The 21051-nt window shown below is 30.8% G+C and overlaps 4 protein-coding genes across 4 annotated transcripts; 1 reads left to right on the top strand and 3 right to left on the bottom strand.

Annotated features, from left to right (window-relative positions):
• On the bottom strand, positions 3262-5718 carry LOC104710370 (homocysteine S-methyltransferase 1-like). The gene is made up of 7 exons (XM_010426948.1): positions 5413-5718; positions 5065-5121; positions 4578-4783; positions 4343-4472; positions 4040-4243; positions 3872-3943; positions 3262-3621 (listed from the first exon to the last, which is right to left on the bottom strand). The coding sequence occupies exons 1-7, from the start codon at positions 5581-5583 to the stop codon at positions 3481-3483; spliced, it is 981 nt and encodes a 326-aa protein (XP_010425250.1). The 5' UTR covers positions 5584-5718; the 3' UTR covers positions 3262-3480.
• On the bottom strand, positions 8697-10855 carry LOC104710369 (ethylene-responsive transcription factor ERF119-like). Its single transcript, XM_010426947.2, has 2 exons — positions 10450-10855; positions 8697-10340 (listed from the first exon to the last, which is right to left on the bottom strand). Exon 2 carries the CDS (start codon positions 10188-10190, stop codon positions 9162-9164), a length of 1029 nt encoding a protein of 342 aa, XP_010425249.1. The 5' UTR covers positions 10191-10340; positions 10450-10855; the 3' UTR covers positions 8697-9161.
• LOC104710368 (phosphoglycerate kinase, cytosolic-like) lies at positions 13716-14161 on the bottom strand. The gene is made up of 2 exons (XM_019229849.1): positions 14051-14161; positions 13716-13916 (listed from the first exon to the last, which is right to left on the bottom strand). The coding sequence occupies exons 1-2, from the start codon at positions 14090-14092 to the stop codon at positions 13716-13718; spliced, it is 243 nt and encodes an 80-aa protein (XP_019085394.1). The 5' UTR covers positions 14093-14161.
• LOC104710367 (protein NIM1-INTERACTING 2-like) lies at positions 17349-17875 on the top strand. Its single transcript, XM_010426946.2, has one exon. The coding sequence runs from the start codon at positions 17440-17442 to the stop codon at positions 17818-17820; it is 381 nt and encodes a 126-aa protein (XP_010425248.1). The 5' UTR covers positions 17349-17439; the 3' UTR covers positions 17821-17875.

The following is a 21051-nucleotide window of genomic DNA, read 5'->3' as shown; positions in this document are numbered from 1 at the left end:
AAAAAACATATAAATAAAAGAAATGGTATGGACGGTAGCGTTTGGAATTATTCTTTTACACTTCACATAATATTTTTTAACTCCACCGTACAAATTCTTAATAAAATCAAACGGGGACAACTTGTAAAGTTGTAATCGATTACAATGTCCAAAATTAAAAGTTTTATGGAAATAAGTAAAACTGAAATCCACGAGACCTACTAAAAGCTTACGAGATTTTATCTAAAATAATACGTAAACTTGTTTATGTTAAACCCCACGAGTAATCAGGTTTAGGCAATAGCTATTTATTTAAGAGAGAAATGGTGTCGATAAACAGTCATGCTTAATTTATCTATTCCCATGTTAATCACCCAATATATTTGTAATACTTTTAGCATAAAATTTTCAGAAATTTTTAAATTAAATATTTTATAGTAATTTTAGGTATTATAAACAGATAATTTTTTTAGCAACAAGAGTTGATTTTTAGTTTTACTTACCGTTTCCTCAAACCATTGGTCAAAACAAGTCCTATGCATTCATTTTTTGGGTAAAAACTATGCATTCGTTTTGTAATGTAAGGGTAAGACTTGTAGTTTTCGAAATTCTTCCATTTTAATTCCACTTGATTATTGTATTCTAGTTTAGTCAAGCACGAAGTCAAGCATTTAAATATAAAAAATGAAAGCTAACTAAAATGTTTTGCAGAATAAAGTTTAGGAAAAAGAGGTCTCGAATTTGGGTGTTTTATGAGAAACAGAGTAACCCAATGTTTGAAGCGCCACGTAATATGCGGCGAAGACGTTTTCATGTCTTCTCTTTGTCCCTTTCTGTTTGGATTTTAGAATCTCTTTGACTCTTTCAAATGCTCATTTCTGAATTCTAACAGTAGTTTCTAAATACATTTAGAGAGATAACACATTGATAAATTTTTTCATATGAAATATAGAGAAGCTCTGATTATTACCAAAAAAAATAAGAAACAGGTTTACGACAACAAATGTATTATGCAAGTGTGCAATAATATATTTTATATTTTTATAATAAATGTAATACTAGTATTTAGCCATAATTTTTGGTTGTGATCTTCATTTATACAGTAATGTTAGCCACAATATCTTGTATGATGATATAAGTTTTTGACATTTACAGATTTATATATCCTTATAAGTTAATTGGTTTTAAAAATAATAATTATATGAAACTTTAACCCCCTATAACAAGAAAAATATCTGGTTTTTATTAACATATTGGTTATAGTACAACTATATTATTTCCTTGAACTACTAATAAAGGGTATAGAGTCGGTCGATATCTCAAAGTTTTATGTAAGTATTGTATTGTCTTACCTTAAACGTTAAAATGTTTTGTTTCACATGATGTACGGTTAGTAATTTGTTTTTTCTGTTCATATAAAAAATCTTGATGTATAATAAATATGAATACTATTTGTTTAATTTTCTTTTTTGAATTTTGGTGAATCATAACCTTTTTCACAATAATCAAAAGATATTATTATTTTCTTTCATATCAAATTATGCATATTACAAAATTATATCTTTGTAAAAAAAATAGTAACTCTAAATATAATGTATACCTCATTTATACATTTAAATTTGTACAATTTAGTTTTTGTTTATTTAAAATTAAATATATGGATTAAATGTTAATTTTTTTTGGTTAACAACTATAACGAATTGACTCAAATAAACCAATTTTGAGAAATATTATCTACATAAGTAATGCAGTGCAATTCGGTAGGAACAAGTCATGCTAATTTATCCTTTTTAACATTTGCTTGTTTAGAAATCAAAGACAAAAAAAATTTAAAAAAAAAAACTTTTTTTTATCATATTGATTTTATCCAAATGTGTTGAAATTGTTGGTCACTCATTTGTGCCAAGCACACACTTTATATCCCAGCCTTTAAACGGATTGTGTTCGTCTTTGTATGTAATAATTGATGGATCATCATCAGATGATTAATAAAAAGTGCTTACAACCTTGGTGGATCTAAAATATTAGATGACATAATTTGTTTACAAACCATTAATCTTTACTGATTTTTGTATCTATCTTAATAATCTTTTGGGTTAATTAGGAGAATACCACAATTTTGATAGTTATTTAAGAGAATACCACAACAACATTTTTTCATTGGAAAATAGCATAGGGTCCATGTTTTTTTTGAGTGAAAAGACATAATCACCCTTTTCTGTTTTAGTGTTAGATAGAAAGAGTGAAATATTTGGTGTGATTTTTTAAAATAGCATGTAATATTTATATTTTACATGTTATATTGAACTAAATAACGTTTAATTGTAAACCCAAACCGACAAATAATCTCGTTTTAATTGTAAAATCTAAACCCTAACCATCTAATTTCGTTTTAATTGTAAAATCTAAACCCTAACCATCTCATTTGTGAACCCAAACCGACATATAATTTTGTTTTAATTGTAAAATCTAAATCCTAACCATCTTATTTGTGAACCCAAACCGACATATAATTTCGTTCTAATTGTAAAATCTAAATCCTAACCATCTTATTTGTGAACCCAAACTGACATATAATTTCGTTCTAATTGTAAAATAGAAACCCTAACCATTTCATTTGTGGACCCAAACCGATATATAATTTCGTTCTAATTGTAAAATCTAAACCCTAATCATCTCATTTATGAACCCAAACCGACATATAATTTCATTCTAATTATAAAATTTAAATCCTAACCATTTCATTTGTGAACCCAAACCGATATATAATTTCGTTCACAAAACAAAAATTACATAATATTTAAACAAATAACATGTAATATATATAATGGGTATAAAAGTAATTGTACATAAAGAGAGAGAATGCATTGTGGGTCCTATGGTAGTTTCTTAAATACTTTTGAAAATTGTGGTATCTAGTGCATATTCCCTAATCTTTTTTATTTTCAAATGATCGTATAAGTAAACATATTATTTATTTTAGCTATACACCAAACAATTTTGCTGACATAATATACATTATTTATTTTAGATATACACTAAACAATTTTGCTGACATAAATCTTGACTACAAAATCGGTATACATTTGAAAAACAAATTATTACATAGGCAAAATATATGTTGTGCCGAAATGGGTCATATATATAGTTATATGGTGCAAAACTGTAAATAATTCGTTACCATATGTCGTTGGTTATGCTTCTGATATTGGTGGTTTCATCAACAGCATAATCACTTTCTAAAAACTTTGTTAATTAAATTGTTCTGCAGCTTCTGCTGGATTAAAAATTCAAATCGGGCAATTTTGATAACTAATAATAAAAAGACAACTATGGGCTTTTACATATAAAAAGCCCAAGGCCTAGTTTACCGATGCATATAATCAGACAACAAAGAAAACTTGAACAACAAGAACACTGATAGATAGCCCTAACAAATGGTCAAGGTATTAAGCTAGTTAACAAGTTTGAAAGAATCTTTAATCTTCTTCTCAGAAAAACTCATCTTCTTTTCAAATCTCTGGAGATAGCTTTAATGGTTGAAGGTGTAGTCCTGCAACATCCTCCTATGAGTTTAGCTCCAAGGTCACGCCATTTCGTGGCAAACATCTCAAATTCATCATCACCAAAGCATTGTGATGGCTGCCAAATTCACACAAAATCAGCACAGAACAGTCAGATTTATATAGATCATACTAAAGACTTAAACTTTTTTTTCCATTCAATCAAGAATCAGATGGGTTGCTCAGACGCAGTTTGACCCTTTTGACTGAAATCATCACTGTAGTAAGCATTTCCATGGCTGCTGCTGTGATTAACTCATACTGATATGTCTTCTACGAATACATTTTAGTTTTGAAATTAGATACAAATAAGTGAGAAAACAACATACCAGCCATTGTTTGGCTTTTCCATCCCAAACCTCTCCACTATTCGGGTAAACAACGATAGCCTTGTTGGTCAGCTGAAAAGAAAGAAAATAACATAGAAAGTAAGATTCTCAATGTTACTTTGCTATACAGTCTCAACCAGAGAAGTTTCAACAACTACTACTACTTGCCTTGGCGAATTTGGAAATAAGACTTTCGATGAATTGAGGAGGCGCACAGTTAATGCCAACAGCATATATATTGTTGCTTTTGTTAAGAGGTTCGAGGCATTCCTCAAAGCTCTCACCTGATGGAGCTTTCTCACCATCTACAGATGTGAAGCAGATCCATGCTGGGATTTCTACATTCTCTTCCTCCAGAAGCTCAACGCACGCCTGAGAATTTGAAGAGAGACTTGCAAATATTAAAGAGAGAGAGAGACTGATAGCAACATTTTTGTAAGAAACAATCTTTTCAGTGGACAAAAAGCAAACCTGAGCCTCGAGTTTATTCGGTATGGTTTCAAAGGCAAGAAGATCAGGACCAGCTTCCACTAAGACTTGAAGTCTTCTCCTGTGAAAGTCTTTTAGTTTATCCAAATTCACATTCTCACCATAGTTTCCACTGCAAGAAGAATATTGGACAAACATTAACTAACTATTACGATTCAAATCATCTATAACGTAACTTCTCAAAACCAATATCACAATCTACTCTTAAAAAGAGTACCTGTACTCAGAGCCATCAGCAAGATAAGCTCCATAGCTTCCAATAGAAGCAGCTACAAGAGCTCTGTTATAGCTATGTTCTGTAATTTTGCTCACTTTGTCCCAGAACTTGTCACGAGCTTCAACAGCTAACTTTACACTCTTCTGTAGCAAAGACTCGCTCTCTTCCGTCGATAAACCTCTCGAAACAAACCCCGGGATAGTAGCCTGTAAAAGTAAACAAACCCCGTAAGCCAAAAATGAAAACTTTCAAACTGAAGTCAGACTATATATTTTAACTAATTAAAAATCCTAACTTTCGTAATCTTTACAACATCAAAAAGGTTCAATCTTGAAGAAAAGTATCTTTTTTTTTAAGTTGTGAGTCTACAAATCTTGAACTTTCTGTCGTCATAATCTTTTACTCAATAGAAATTACTCATCAGATAGATTGTCAAACAAGAAAGAGAATGAAAATAAATATAAAAATTAGGGTTGCTTGTCATTACCTGATAAGATGAAGTAACCACAATGTCTGCACCAGCTTCCAAGTATTCCATGTGAACCTATATTCAAAATTATCACCAAACTTTTATCCATTATTATCCAAATCTTCAGACCCCAGAAACTAAAAGTTCTCGAACTTATTGGGAAAAAATAACAGAGATCTGCGTTTACACTAATAATCACTTGAACCCAAAATCTCAAATTTCAATTTTAACAATAAGAGAATCAAAAAAGTTTCAAGCTTTGTAATCTTTATAGCAAACCCTAAAAACCACAACTTTTCAAAATTAGGGGTAAAATCAAAAATTTGGAAACGAGAAAAAAAAAAAACAATCGAAAATTTTACAAACCCTTTTGATGAGTTCAGGATTCTTGATGAGAGAAACAGCACTCCACAAAGGGTCATTAATAGCGGCGCCGTGAATCTCAAGCTGGGTAGCAAAACCACCGTCGACCACCGCACAACCACCGCATTGCTTAATCAAATCTTCCAACAATGCAGATTTTTTCTCTAAACCCATTTTTTCAAAAGGAAAAACTCAAAACTTCTCGAAAGAAATGATTCAGACAAAACCTTCTCCCGAGAAAATTTTGAATCTTTTTTCTTGTCGGAAAAAAACAACGCCGCGTTTGTGTCTTTTTTTTATCCCTATCAAAACCACAACGGATGCTTCATGTTTCGCTCTACTCTTTATATGTTTGGATAATGGGCTTGGCCTAGGCCCACTATATGTAATAAATAATATATATAACTCTTTTCTTCTTCAGAATATAATCTTTTTGTGTTGACGCGTTTCTCTAATCTGTAATAATAATAAATATTATTCCTAACTTCAAACTTTGCCGACGGAAAATTTTAATTAATTCCTTTATTTTCCACCGTCAAACAAATACAGAAATTTCTTACGTATTTTTTTCTACCGAAAACACATTAAACATGCGTACATCAACTTAATTTTCATCATTTTACCTACTAAATTCAATTATCTAACTCACATTTAGTTACTAAAAGAAAATTGTAGATACTAATTTTTAGTATGTAAAAGAAACAGTAAAAAATTAGCTTAAAATTACAAAATATCATTACGAGAAAACAATATCAGAAAATTGAAAGTATAGTTTTTTTCTTCCTTTATCGCTAAAATTTAAAGGTTCATTATAAATAGCATTTTGATGATTATTAATTTATCAAAGCGGTATACCCTTACCAGTGAAACCCTATACGTTTCTTGGCTCACACTTTAATTATGTATTGTTTTTTTAGAGTTTCGAGTTTTCACAATTCGTTACCTAATTAAGTTCATTAACGTAAAAGTAATAACATTTTGTTTTGTCTAAGATAAAGAGCTACTCGAGAAACGAGTATTAAATCTCATGAAATGGAAAAAAAATATATATATATCATGAAATGGAATTTATTATGTTGTTTACATATATGTTTATACGTGGCATTACAAAATATGAAAAGGATCTAAACATTAATTTTGTATCGACCAAGATTAGTTAGCAGGTGTGGCAAAGATGTAGCCGTAAATGCAGGCATGAAAGAAAACAATTGTATTTAAAAAAAAAAATTATGAAGTAGAATTTAATAGAGACCGATAACATTAACATGTGCAGAAAAGTTGGTCTTAGTTGTTGTCAAAGCTACAATACGTTTTGTCATGTGAAAGGTATATCTTAAAGTCATAGCCAAACTATCAAAGTTCATTCTTAAAGTATTTGTAAGAGAATTTTTTTAGTTATAAATTTATAAAATACCAATCGAATAGAATGTTTTCACATTCTCCTTTTTATTTTAAAACATTTTTTACAATATAGTTTTTATAAGAATTGCGACTTGCTTCAATTTTTCTCAAAAAGTTTAATTTTTGTATGTGATTCTTCTCGTCTTTTTATAAGAATAAATCTTGAGAGCCTAACCTAATTTTCATTTCTCTATTTCGATCTTTGAATGTTGAAATTGAACTATAAGTCTCCGGCATGGTATTGTTTGGTGGGTCAACGATGCACGTTTCTTGTGCCTTGACTTTGAAGCAAAGCATATGTGGTACTTGTATGTGGAATGGTTTTCACCGCTGTTGGCCCAACATTTTTAAAATAAAACCATATTTTTATCTGAATCTTTTAATATTGTCAATTACATTTTTGACGAATCCTGACACATTTTTGAATTGGTAGTAAATTATTGAGACATTGTACACAAGTAGCTTAAGGTTTGTTCAACCATTCTTATAATATGATTACAAGTTAGCATCATCGTAGACTCAACGGCGGTAAAAAAGGGTTTGGTCGTTCGTTGTGGTCGTTGAGGTTACAACGTACAACATATGCAATTACCTTCGACATGAATTAATCTGAAATGCTATAGAATATATTTTAGTCATCTTTCTCGACAACTTATATTATTGCGTAAGAAATAATTATTTCCTTTTCCTGAAATCTAATACTAAAGGAAATCATAAATATTATTCACATACTTACGGTTTTGGTAACATAAAACGGTATAATTTTTTTAGCTAGTAAAGTAAACGCTAAGCGATACTAGAACAGTTAAAACCGATACAAATTACCAATAAGTTGTGGCTGTAGAACTTGGACTGTTATGTAAAAATATTATTAGTAAAATAAACTTGCTATTGAAAAGTTTATAGTAGACTCACAACATTAACATCCTAAGGTAAACAATGTGTATGTAAATGTTAGCCTTATATAGTCCTCTATTGGCACTGGACTATTGTATAGCTCACTAGCCCGATAAAGAAAACCAATTTGTAATTTGAGCGCCTTGGGCTTACAGTAACCTACAAAACCTATTGTTCTTCTTCCATCTCAGAACAGATCGATTTATTTTTTCTTTAACATCTTGGATCATTTTTTTTTTGGAATAAGTTATACTATATATATATATATATATAATGGACGTGGTTAGCAAATGATCTATCCAGAAGTAACTATGTAGCTGACTGTTGGATGTAATAACAATTTTTTTTTTTTTTCAAATCATTTAGACTTTAGTCGAAATCACTAACTTCCACGACTTCATAAGAATTTCTATTGAATGATAATGACAACCACAAATAGCCACTTAATAAAAATCAAAATTATACATCGACTTCGAGCATGTTAAATCTCAAATCTCCAAAGAAAAGTAGAAGTCTTAAGAATTCATTTTATTTTTCTGTCATCATCTTAAGAATTCATTTTAATTCTTCAAAAAAAAAAATGATAATATGCACGTTCAATATATATCCATAAACGAAACTAATAAAATCCAAATGGAGCTACAGTCTGAAATTGAGAGATAGCTTGACACAAACAAAAGAACTGAATTGACTAAAAACAGTTCAAATTATAATCTTTAATTAAAGATGGAAGAAGTTTGAAAATTTTGGCAAGACTTGTAATATACGCAAAGGTTTGCTTTAAAGAAAACAAGATAATAACAAAAAATGTTATATTTGAAATGATAAAAGAACCAACGCAATTAGAGAGGTGATCATTGGTGCTACTGTTACCATCAACCAAACCCATTAACCTCTCTGTTGTTCACATATACTTTGGACCATATGCACTTGTTTTCTTATGTCGAACTTTTTAAGAAAACTTTATTGATATAATTCAAAAGAAGATAAGCCTAAACCCACACAAAAGGCTTTACATTTCACTTAGACAACCACTTCAGTTTATATCCTCTTAAGTCTTAAGTAGAAACCTTCTATAGTTCTATGCATGTAGCAGAAAACAATAAAGTAGTTTTCACATACATATATCAATAACTCTCAATAGGCAAAACTTACAAAGATCGAGAGAGCTTACGAAATAGAATACATCTAAAAGGCTTTTCACCTGAGGTTACAATTTCGTTCTCACCACTCTCTATCTTCTCCACAATATCAAAAAACCATTATGTCAACAAAACTTTCTTTAGTAACACCAACACACAAAACTGCATCTGCTTCTATCTGTAAGGGGTTTTTTGCTTCCCCTGAGATTAACTGCCTCTGCTATACTGTAATAACTTAACGACAAAACCGAGTAACAAAGAGCTTTTTTTACTTTTGCTCCTATAGCTAATAGTAACACCTAGCTGCAAAACTTATGGGCACGCGATATTAAGAGGGGTGGTAGTAGTTGTTGCAATGTGATCAACGAAGCCAAACTTGTCAATGGTGGTACCAATGAGACCAAGATCGATGTCCACGTCTGAGAAATCATAGTCTGGAAGCTCGCTTGGACCATCACACTCAAGACCAATGATGTCCAGATCATCTATCCCACAGTAATCATCCAACAGTTGGTTGTTCTCTTCAGTTAAGAGAAAATCAAGCTCACACACATTAGGGATCAAGGACTCATCAATGAAGCAACCCATTTCAGGAATCTGCAGATCCGCGAAATCAAAACCAAAACTCGCTTTCTTCGATTCACCAGCTTCTTGATCGATGGTCGAGTCAAGTAGCTTCTTGTCAAGATTATTGCTTGACACAGCTTCAACATTAGACCCTGTGGCTGAGATCAGAGAACCAGACATATTCGAATCCGAAAGAGCATTCTCAGACACATTATTAGAGGAAGCAGCTGAAGTGGCTGCAGCCAAAGCATCAAACTCAAGCTTCTTAGCAGCATAAGCACTGGCTGCTTGTTCAAGCGTCTCGTAAGTACCCAACCAAGTTCTTGTTTTGGTGATTGGATGTCTAATCTCAGCAGCCCATTTACCCCATTTCCTCTGCCTAACACCAACAGGCTTGGAGACACTAGTGGGTTTGCTGCTTAAAACCTTTTTGCTACAAGCTGAAGTTTTGGTTTTGGTTCTGCTTACACCATTATTATTATTAGTACTCTCCTGACAAAACGAGTTTTGAGATTCAGCTTGAGTAGCGGATGCTTGAGCGAAAGGAAGGTCAATCTCACAGACGTAACGTTTCCTTCTCTGAGCTCTTTCATCTTCTTCGCTTGATGAGTAGTCAGTAGCGTAAGGATCATTCACAACGAAACGGATTTTTCTCATAGTCTTCAAATCTTCAGATAAACCAGGGAGGTGATTTAGCTGCAAAGACTTCTTCTTCATGGGTTTTTTGTAGGGTTTATTGGTTTGAACAGAAGACCGTTTCTTTCTTTCAGCCATTTTATCAAACACTTGGTGTGCGAAAATTCAAAACCAATCTCCCCTCAAAAACCCTAAATTTTTCTCTCTCTCAAAATTCGAAAAAAGCCTCAAAATCTCAAGAACAAGAACAAGAAACGTCCTTCAAAATTGTTTACACCAGAACAAGTCCTGATTCAATAACCAGAAGAAGAAAATGAAACAAACCAACCCACTTAAGATTCGAACAGAGCAATTATGAAAATCGTAAAAAGTAACAAACTTTAGCAAACCCAGTTACCTTTTAGGCCTTAAACGCATGGAAATCGATGAAATCAATCACTAGGAGAGCCAGTAGAAACAGTTTGATGAATAAGAGAAACACTCGAAAACAGAGCATGAAGTGATTAAAGAAGACGAAGAAGAAAGAACAGTAGAAGAGAGAGAGAAGAGTAGTCGGAGCTCCGGTTTAAAACAATCCCGGCGACTTCAATAGAACCTTCACTCTCTCTCTCTCTCTTTCTCTCACTCCTCCCAGCTCTTTGAGCTTCCCCAAAAGTGAAAAAGAAAAGTGAGAAGAGATAGATAGAAGATTCAAAAAGAAGAAGAAGAAGAAGAAGATAAAGTAAGAATCAAAACGAATCGGAAACAGATGATAAATCTATGGCCAAGATTTTTTCTGGCCTCTCTCTCTCTATTACCAAAGACAAAACTTTTAATTTATGTCGGAAATAAAAAAAAAGTAACTCATGAGAAATTTAAGAAAACGATGAATTAAGTAAATAAAAAAGACGTTAAAATTACTTCTTTTTTTTTTTTCTTTTTTGTTCAAACACAGATCTCAATAAAAATTTAATAACATCTTTACTCGAGAAAAAATTCATAAAAGCATTAAACGTAAAAGGAAAAAAAAACGTATATGAAAATTAAATTCTTTGTTTTATCTTTAGAAAAAAGATGGCTAACTACACGAAGTATTGGAGAATGCATGGTCACACATGCCAAGTATAATATTGTATCCTCAACTACACGAAGTATATGTATTGCATGACCACATGCATAAACTATATGACGTTATGTGGTCAACACCATAGACATACAATCCGGTACACCGGTCAAATAATTCCGGCTAAGACCAACGTTGACTCCGGCGTTGACCAACATTGACCGAAAAAAATTATTTTAATTTTTTTCTATGAAAAAACAAAATAATAAATTACTATATTAAATTATTTATGAATTTTCATGATTAGAAAACATTCTATTCAATATCTAAATATCTTAGGTATCTCTAATGTATTTATTCTTATAATTAATTAATTTTTATTTTTAAAGCTAAAATAATAGTTAAATAAAAATAATTAATAATTATTTTCAAGATATTAATAGATTTTATCTTGATTTTAGGATATGTTTGCAAAAGGATATAGAATAAGAGGATTTTTGCAAATGCCCTTATATTATATATTGAAAATAATTATGTATCATTATATTTTATCTATTAAAAGTAAATAGTGTTAATTTTTTTGTTATTGTTTACATGTTATTAGGAGTATGTAAATTTTTTTTATACCAAAGAGTATCTAAAATTTTGTATACTCTTTACCATGCAAATTTTAAAGTAAAGAGTCATATACTCAAATCTTTTGCATATTATTTTCTAATGAAAATAGTTGAATTTGATTTTATTGATTCTTGTAGTATTTAAAATTTTAAATAATATGATGATCAGAGATTTATATATATAAAATCATTAATAATTACATATGTTATATATATATATATATATTTCTTGAAAATAATTATTAATAATTTTATTTAACTATTAGTTTAGCTTCAAAAATAAAAGTAACTAATTATAAGAATGAATACATTAGAGATATAGAAATAATTAGATATTGAATAGAATGTGTTTTCTAATCATAAAAACCCATATATAATTTAATATAATAATTTATTATTTTGTTTTTTAATAGAAAACACAATTTTTTTTGGTCAATGTTGGTCAACGCCGGAGTCAATGTCGGTCTTTGCCGGAATCATTCGACCGGTGTACCGGATTGTATGTCTATGGTGTTAACCACATAACGTCATATAGTTCATGCATGTGGCCATGCAATACATATACTTCGTGTAGTTGATGATACAATATTATACTTGGCATGTGTGACCATGCATTCTCCAATACTTCATGTAGTTAGCCATCTTTTTTCCTTTATCTTTTTGTTCTTCTTTTAATTCAACGACGGAAGACGATGACTGTTTTTTATATGTTCAGATTGGTTTTTACCATACGGTAACAAAACATACTATTTTTGGAATTTTATTATGGACAGATGGTATATAAAATGCTTTTAGTTTGTGAAGATAATACTGCCTTTTTTCCCAAAAAAATATGTATATATTTTAATAATAATACATGACAACTACTTGTCACTGCTACTGCACTGTAGGTCTTTGGCTCTGTGAAGTAGAGAAATACTGTATTATTAAAATACAAATAATAAACTATTCGTTTTTAGTTTAAATACAAAAATAGAGAGTGACTACTGACTGACAAGTAACTTTACTCATATTGTATTTGATGTGTTGTATACTTGTATTCTTAATATGATAATTCATTTTTCTAACTTGACTCTTGCTAGTTTTAATTTTAAAACATTAATTATGGATTCGACAAAAAAATATGTTATAAAAAGACCGAGGAGTGTAATTCAAATCCACTAATTAATCTGACAATTTGGGAGGTTAATTAATTACATAAGAGGTAGTTTACTTTTCCATGTCTTGATTGAGCCAAAGAAGAACAATTTCGAACGTGGAGGATTGTCACATCTCCCCACATTTGCTAGTTGCTACCAACCGATGGACTTTTCCATCATAATTCACAAGTCTTCTTCCCATCTTTAGTGGACGTAATTACAATGAGAATAATTCACAACTCAAATCTGTTTCGAATAACTCAATCAATTTAATTTTTTCCCCATACTCGAACTTTTCATTTAAGTCAATGTTCTTTTTTTGGTTTGGGTTAACTGTTAAGTTACATATTCATCTTTTACATGGGGTTACAATATTTGATCAATAACATAATTAAGTACATAACATGAAGTCATGAACTTGATCACTCTAATAATTTGCAAATTCGTTTATATATCACCTTCAAATTTTGCGACTCTTGTGTCACGTAAGGTTCATTGATCATTACGATTCAATCCGTTAAAACGTTTAAACCACTTTTATCATTGAAATAACAAATATAAATATATAAATCAAAAGTGTCCTTTTCTTTCGATTTCATAAAATATAAAATGTTAAGAACTCGTGATTTCCAATTTGTTTTTTTCGTGTTCACAGCCTTTTTTTTCTTATCGCTAGTGACTGACTGTCACACCCACATTCGTCTTGAGGGCATCCTTAATGGGAGAATTTTTTTTTGTGTTCTTAGATTAAATATATAGTGAAAATAATCTAAGATCTATTGTTAAGATCATAGATAAAAAAATGGGGAAACTAATTATAGTGTTCTTAGAATAAATATATAGTGAAAACCATGAAAACAACTTGTTATACATATAACAACACAAAAGAGAAATCAAATCCAACGTGAGGTTTCTCAAGAAGCTCCAAACTAGCACCACCACCGGTAGAGATGTGACTCATCTTGTCAGCCAAACCAACCTTCTCGACGGCAGCCACAGAGTCACCTCCTCCAATGATTGTGGTTACTCCCTTTCCGCTTAGTTCTGCAAGCTGCTTTGCTACAGCCTGATGGTGAAACAATACAAGAGAGATCGGGTTAGTTAAGTTGGGTTTCTTTGGTCAACAAAGAGACATGTTGAAGACGGATGGATTTTGATAATAAAGGTGATTGGGGTTTATGTGTGTTTAGTTGCTCATACCTCAGTTCCAGCTGCAAACTTCTCGAATTCAAAAACACCCATGAAGAACAGAGAGACCACCAATAGTGATAAAGTCTTCCCACAATCGCCACAAAGGTTTGCTAAGCTTACCGAAATAGTACAAACAATTCAATATGAGACCCATCGTAATAACAACTGAAGTAGCAACAAAATACTGCATAGGCATAGCTTCAACCATTGTGAGCTGAGCAAGCACAATGTGAGTAGAGACCACTCCCAGCGTTTGCACTATAACTGCTTCTTTTTCTTTCTTCTTTGCAAAATAAGAAAGCAAAGAAAGGTTTCCTAACAAACCAACCAACATTCCCTGTATTAAAAAATGTTCAGTTTCACACTCAAGAAACAGAATGAATGCTTCTTCCTTAATCCTTTCTATAAAGTTCCATAAACTAAACCAAACTTATCTGTGTATAAATAATTTTAAGAGTAAAGAGTTACCCGCCATGGAACAGCAGAAAGGGCGGTATTGTTTCCGGCCAAGAGATTTTGGGAATTGAGGATGATCTGAGGCAATTGGACCAAAACCTGGAGATCCCTTTCAGAGATCAAAAACACCAATAATAAAAAAGAACATACACAACCAAATTAACAAAATTCAACGAAATCATAACAAGAACGGGAAGAAATAATTTGCTCAAATTTTGTTAAAACCTCACCTGCTGATTCTCGTGAGGGAGATCCGAGTCCGAGTCAATTGCACGAACAGGAACGAATCGACGAATCGAAACAATCGGATTCCGACGAGTCAGAGTTAAGCCATTGACAGAGAAAGCACCACCGTGTAGACACGCACGCTGCAGCGGCGGAAGACGGGAGATGCGGGATGTAGAAACGAAGAGAGAGCTCGGAGAAGCCGAGAATATGAAAAATCGGTCACCACCACAGAGAGAAATGATTTCATTCTCTCAATTTTTCGACCAATCAGAAGACAGGAAATAAGTTAGAACTGGGCATTAGATCAGTTCTAACTTAAGATCGAAATTTTTGATCTAAGGCCATTATTCTTTTTTTTATTAATAGAATTGGGTAAGAACACAGCAAGTGTTCTGCCATTAAGGATGGCCTGAACTACTCCTTTATATTTACAAATTACAATAATACTGCCACTGTCAAATCGCTGGAAAATTATTTACTTTTTTTTGGGGTCTATATATTTAAATAAAACTATTAATTACTCTATAGTAGTACTAAACTTTTTGTCTGTTAAGAAGAAAACTTAAGTAAGAAATATGAGAAGAAAAAAGAAAACAGTGAACGCACGCCTGAATGCATGTGATTTGCCTACCCTACGTGAAGAAAAAAAACCAATGCAAATCAATTGCACAAGTAAGAAAAAGCTTTGTATACCACATACACCAAATTAAACAGTATGTGGTATACAATTGCTCCACTAATTACGATTCCAACAAAACGTTTTATATGTAAGGCAACATATTAATTTGAGTACATTTATTCAACTGTCGTTGACAAAAAAAAATAAAGAATAGTAATCAAGTAAAAACTCTCTGCATACTATTCTAAATCTACATATATTAGTATAAGTAATAGACAAAAGGGTCGACAAATTGACGTGTATAGAAAATGGATGGTCAACTTCATTCCGAAGTTTTTTTTCCCGTAGAAAGAAACCTAAAAGGATCGTTTACATTCATTCACACACAAACACAGGTGTCGTATTATTAGTGTCACGTGGTGTTTTACATGTAGACATTTTACCATGTGGACTAATACATTCAATCAGCCATCGACGACCATAAAGCATCTATCTATTCTATTATACCACTATCATTTACTTGTCAGACAAATAGAGAGTGTTGAAAAATAAAACACAAGTGTGTATAGAGCGCAGGACAAGTAGTGGTCGGAGGAATATGGGAAAAGAAAAAGTTGGAAACAGCTTAGCCGCCTACGTCGAACCCACGTTTAGGAAAAGAAAAAATACATTTTCAGTTGTCTTTTCTATCATTTTCCACTGAAGATGGTCTAGTATAAAGCCCAATTTCATTGTTTTGTTAACTAAAAAAGCTTTTAGGGCCCAATATTAAGATTTTCCAAAGCTCTGCCCGTTGTTGACTTATGGTGTGAGGTCTTTTTTTTTTTTTTTTTTTTCNAGGTCTTTGTTTAATTTTTCTTTAAAGTTTGTGCGTTTCGAAAGTCTTTGTTTAACTAATTTAATTTGAACTCTTAGTGTGTGTAAGTTTCTTAATTACAAAAAATAAAAAATTTTCCTAACCTTCAGTTTGTTGTTTAGTACTATGAGTTTGAGGAAGGTCTTTCACTCTTTTGTATTTAACTGATTTTCTTCTTTTAAGTAGTTTTATAAAAAGAATATTGTGAATGGCTAAATGCTAAATCGGCATTAATTAAAAACTAAAGTTTACATAATTCTAAGGATATTCTACACGTGTTTCTTTTATAAATAAAAAAACTATGTCCTTTATTCATCCTTGCTGCCAATTAAATACTTTGATCAGTCTAATTTCATGTTTTTACATTAGTCAGATATCTTGAAAGACCTTAGCAAAAAAAAGATATCTTGAAAGACCGCTTCTACTAAGTTAATTATATTTGACAACATATAGTTTTAAATTTAATACGTCAAACTTTAGAGTAAGCTCTCTTGCTTGTCTTCTTCGACTTTCACCATCAGCTCGAATCGATCGTAGACTATTTCATCAAGCTTTAGTTATTTCAAAACAAGTCCTTTGTTGACGTTTTCTTGGTGAGTCGAACTTAGTAAAGAAACCAAGACATCAGCTAAATAATATTAACAAATTTATTCCTTAAATAAAATAAAATAAAATAAAAACAGTACGTCTTAATTTTTAAAAGGCTTTTTAAAATGTTTGGTATCAAACAACTATTAGATTAGCTCAAAAAATTGAAAAGTTCAAACACCAATATCAATCAGTAACTTATAAATTATTCCAAAACTTAATATAAAAATGATAGTGGAAATATTTTATATAAAAACTAAGAAAATAAATAAATCGCAAGAAAATCTTCTCCACGTTAACCATGATCACACAACTCACACAACTTCTTCTTCTTGGTCTTCCTTAATTTTTTTGTTTAGTCTTTGTTTAAATGTTAAAAATATACAGATGACTTCCTTAATACCAAAAGTCAAATCAAACCGTGACGTCATAACACTTTCGCTTAAACGTATCTCCTATGACGTCATTCATCATCAATCAATCTCAACCGTCCATATATTGTATCGGCTGACAATATCCACCGTTCAAATCTCACACCGACGCCTCTATAAAAGAGAGTTCCAATTATATTTTCCGAAAGTATTATGAGCCAAAACATTGTCTAAAGCCTAAAACGACGCCGTCGACGTTTTCTTGTTTGGCTAAAAAAAAATGAGTTCGGTGATGATGAAAGATGAACGGAGGCGAGAAGAAGAAGAAGAAGAAGATAACGGCAGCAAATCTGAAGTCGTACGGACGGTGACGGAGGAAGAGGTTGATGAGTTTTTCAAGATATTACGGAGAGTACACGTGGCGGCACGAACGGCTGCGAAAGTTAACGGCGGTGATGATTATGATGATGAGCGAAGGTTACTACCGTCTAAGAAGAGGAAACGGAGTCAGAGTAGTAACGGCGTTCGTGACGGGGTGTTAGATGGGATCAATCGGGTCGGGTCACTGGGCTTGGATTTGGATCTGAACTGTAAACCGGAACCAGACGGCGTTAATTTGCCTTGTAGTCCTTCTACTTTACGTCCAATAATTAAATTTTAATGTATTACTAATTATCATTATTACTATAAAAATATTTAATTAAAGTTATGAATAAGACCTTAAATATGATTTTTTGTCTTAAATTACATGGTGAATTCTTGCCTTTAATAAATCTCTTGTTTCACAAATTCTACGACTTATATTGGTCAAAAAGTTCCTAAAACCAGAAGAAAAAAAATATTTATACAATATGATTAGTTACATAATGCATAAAGTTTAGATTCAATTATGCAAAATCATACAAATGATTTGAGAATAATGTTTCCCATAATCAAGTGAATATAACAACTTTATATTACTAACTAACGTGTATTATTCGTTTTGTATTAGCTTTTAGTGATATACGTAAATCATAAATGTTGAGCTAGCTAGTAAAATTGTTGCACTGTAGTCCATTTCTTGTGATATTAATAATTTAATATACGCCGTTATATCGTTTCTGTACTATAGGATTATGAATTTATATTTTTTTTTATTTTACGACATAAGTTTCAGCAATTTTAATGTTTTTATAATTCTTTCCCAGTGCTCCCAAAAGAATCTAGAGTTAATTGGGCCTGAAGAAAAAGTCAGGCTAATAAGATATTAAGCCTATTTAATATACCCTTATTTTAGCCCAAACACTTGGCAAAAAGAATCACCAGTTCACCACTACTAGCCTGCGTTATAAAAATATTTTAGATTACTATAGATCATAATAACCATCAATATTGCATACTTTTTTTTTTGTCAAACCAATATACTATGTATTTAAAACAAACATAAAAATCATATCCTTCAAAAATCAAATTATATCCTTTAAAACCTTTTAACAAGTTATTGAATTTATTTGATATATTTGAACTATAATAGTAGGCCTCTTATAATATTTTTAGATTATTTAGATTGGATACATCCGTGTGTCTTCCAGTTTTTTCTCATTCAATTGAAAAATCATTGGGAAAAAAGCTTAAAAATACCTCATCTATTTTTTATTTGGACGTTTAATACCTCGTCTTTTTTTTTTGGAAGAAAAATACATCATTTAATTAAAAGATGCGATTTAATACCTAAACTAATAAATTTTGTTAGTTTCATACCTACGCTTTTTTGACAAAAATATAATTCCGTTTTTACCCTTACTATATCAAATAATAATTAATTTTAAATAATATGACATTAATTTATAAGTTTATTTGAATTATTATTTATTTTAATTACAATTTTGTTTTACAAAAAAATACAATCATCTTCATCAAACTCTAATTCATGTTTATTCTCCTCTCTCGCTTTCACAGACTTGGTCATATCATTTAACATAAAATAAAATTAATTTTAATTCAAATACACTTATAAATTAATTAAAATAAAATTAATTTTAATTCAAATAAACTTATAAATTAATGTCATATCATTTAAAATTAATTATTAATTGATATAGTAAGGGTAAAAATGGAAGTTTATTTAAATATTTAAAATAAAATTTTTAAAATAAAATTAATTCTAATTCAAATAAACTTATAAATTAATGTCATATCATTTAAAATTAATTATTAATTGATATAGTAAGGGTAAAAACAGAATTTTATTTAAATATTTAAAACAAAATTGTAATTAAAATAAATAATTTTAATTCAAATAAACTTATAAAATAATGTCATATCATTTAAAATTAATTATTAATTGATATAGTAAGGGTAAAAACGGAATTTTGTTTTTGTCAACAAATCGTATGTATGAAACTAACAAAATTTATTAGTTTAGGTATTAAATCGCACGTTTTAATTAAATGATGTATTTTTCTTCCAACCAAAAAAGACGAGGTATTAAACGTCCAAATAAAAAATAGATGAGGTATTTTTAAGCTTTTTTCCCAAAAATCATTTGATATTTTTTTCCATGTTTTTCTTGTTCGTATGAGACAAACATACTTTATTTTAAGTCAGTAATTACAATAGGTCTACATGTTCAATATTTTTCAAAAACTTAAACAAAATTTCTTCGCTGATTGAATCAGTTTTGAAAATTGAAATTCACATGCACCACCAATATTTTGCTGATCTCAAAGTCGAGTCATCTTATTAATATATTCTCCAATGACATCTTTGTTAACAAAAGAAAATACTAATAAAAATGCATAGTTATATTGAAGTTGTGAACCGTGTATGCGTAGAGTGACAGATGAAGTTGGACAGAAACTTCGCACAAGAGGAAAAACGAGTTTTCTTTGGTGTGTGCAAGTTGTGAATCTAATCACAACCATCCATTTCAAGGTGACGTGCTATCGTTTTATTCCCTCTCTTTGTAATGAAACTTAAAAGTTAATTGAATAAGTCAAAAGTGGATGATAGGATAATAGAACTATATAACACGATATGATATGATTAAAGCAGATTAACATCTTTTCCTTTTGTTTTATATACATATGCTCAAATTTTCTACATCTTTCTAAGACACACAATGAAAGTCTAATCACAATAGTTTAGTAGTTGAAGACTTATTTTGTTAGTCAAGCAAGACTTATTAATTAGAAAAAAATTAATCTATAATCTTCCTTAGTTTGGAGATAGTTTTCTATTGTTGACATATATGTTGGTTAAAGAAACGTAAAACAATTTAATGGAGCGATGAAAACGAAGTAGAGTCGTACGTAATAGGGTTGGCCTTTGTTAGATAATTGGATTAGGTGACAATTTTTTAGGTAGGTTTAGTGATTTACTAACTGCTATTTTCCTAACAAAAGATCATTGTATGCTCCATCTTAATTTTTAAACTGACATTCACCTTTTTTTAGGGGTCATGGAAGGCTTTTTTTTGTTGGGATCAAACTGAAAATGTCAAGGAAGTCATCTTATAATAATTTCACCTAAACGTATTGAATAAAACTTGGCTAAAACATTACATAAAGTTAACAGATTGAGTTTAAGAAGAAAAAAGACAACTCTAGAGTAACATGGTGATAACTTCAGAGCTTTGCATCTAGAGTTATCGTGGACCATCAATAGCACAAGTACGGTTTTAGTAGTTATGGTGACGGCTTCACAGCTTTGCATCTAGAGTTATCGTGGACCATCAATAGTACAAGTACGATTTTGGTAGTTATGGTGATGGCTTCACAGCTTTGCATCTAAAGTAACATGTTTCAGGGAAAGAAAAAAAAAGGATATGAAATGGAAACCCAAATTTTAATCGAATTATATGAGTAAAATGATAGAGAAAAAATGAATTAACAAGTTGAATTATTAGGAATTT

Source organism: Camelina sativa, chromosome 9 (assembly GCF_000633955.1).
Source record: "Camelina sativa cultivar DH55 chromosome 9, Cs, whole genome shotgun sequence".
Lineage (NCBI taxonomy): Eukaryota > Viridiplantae > Streptophyta > Magnoliopsida > Brassicales > Brassicaceae > Camelina > Camelina sativa.
The sequence above is the reverse complement of the archived record's forward strand: the minus strand, read 5'-3'. Positions and strand labels throughout refer to the sequence as shown.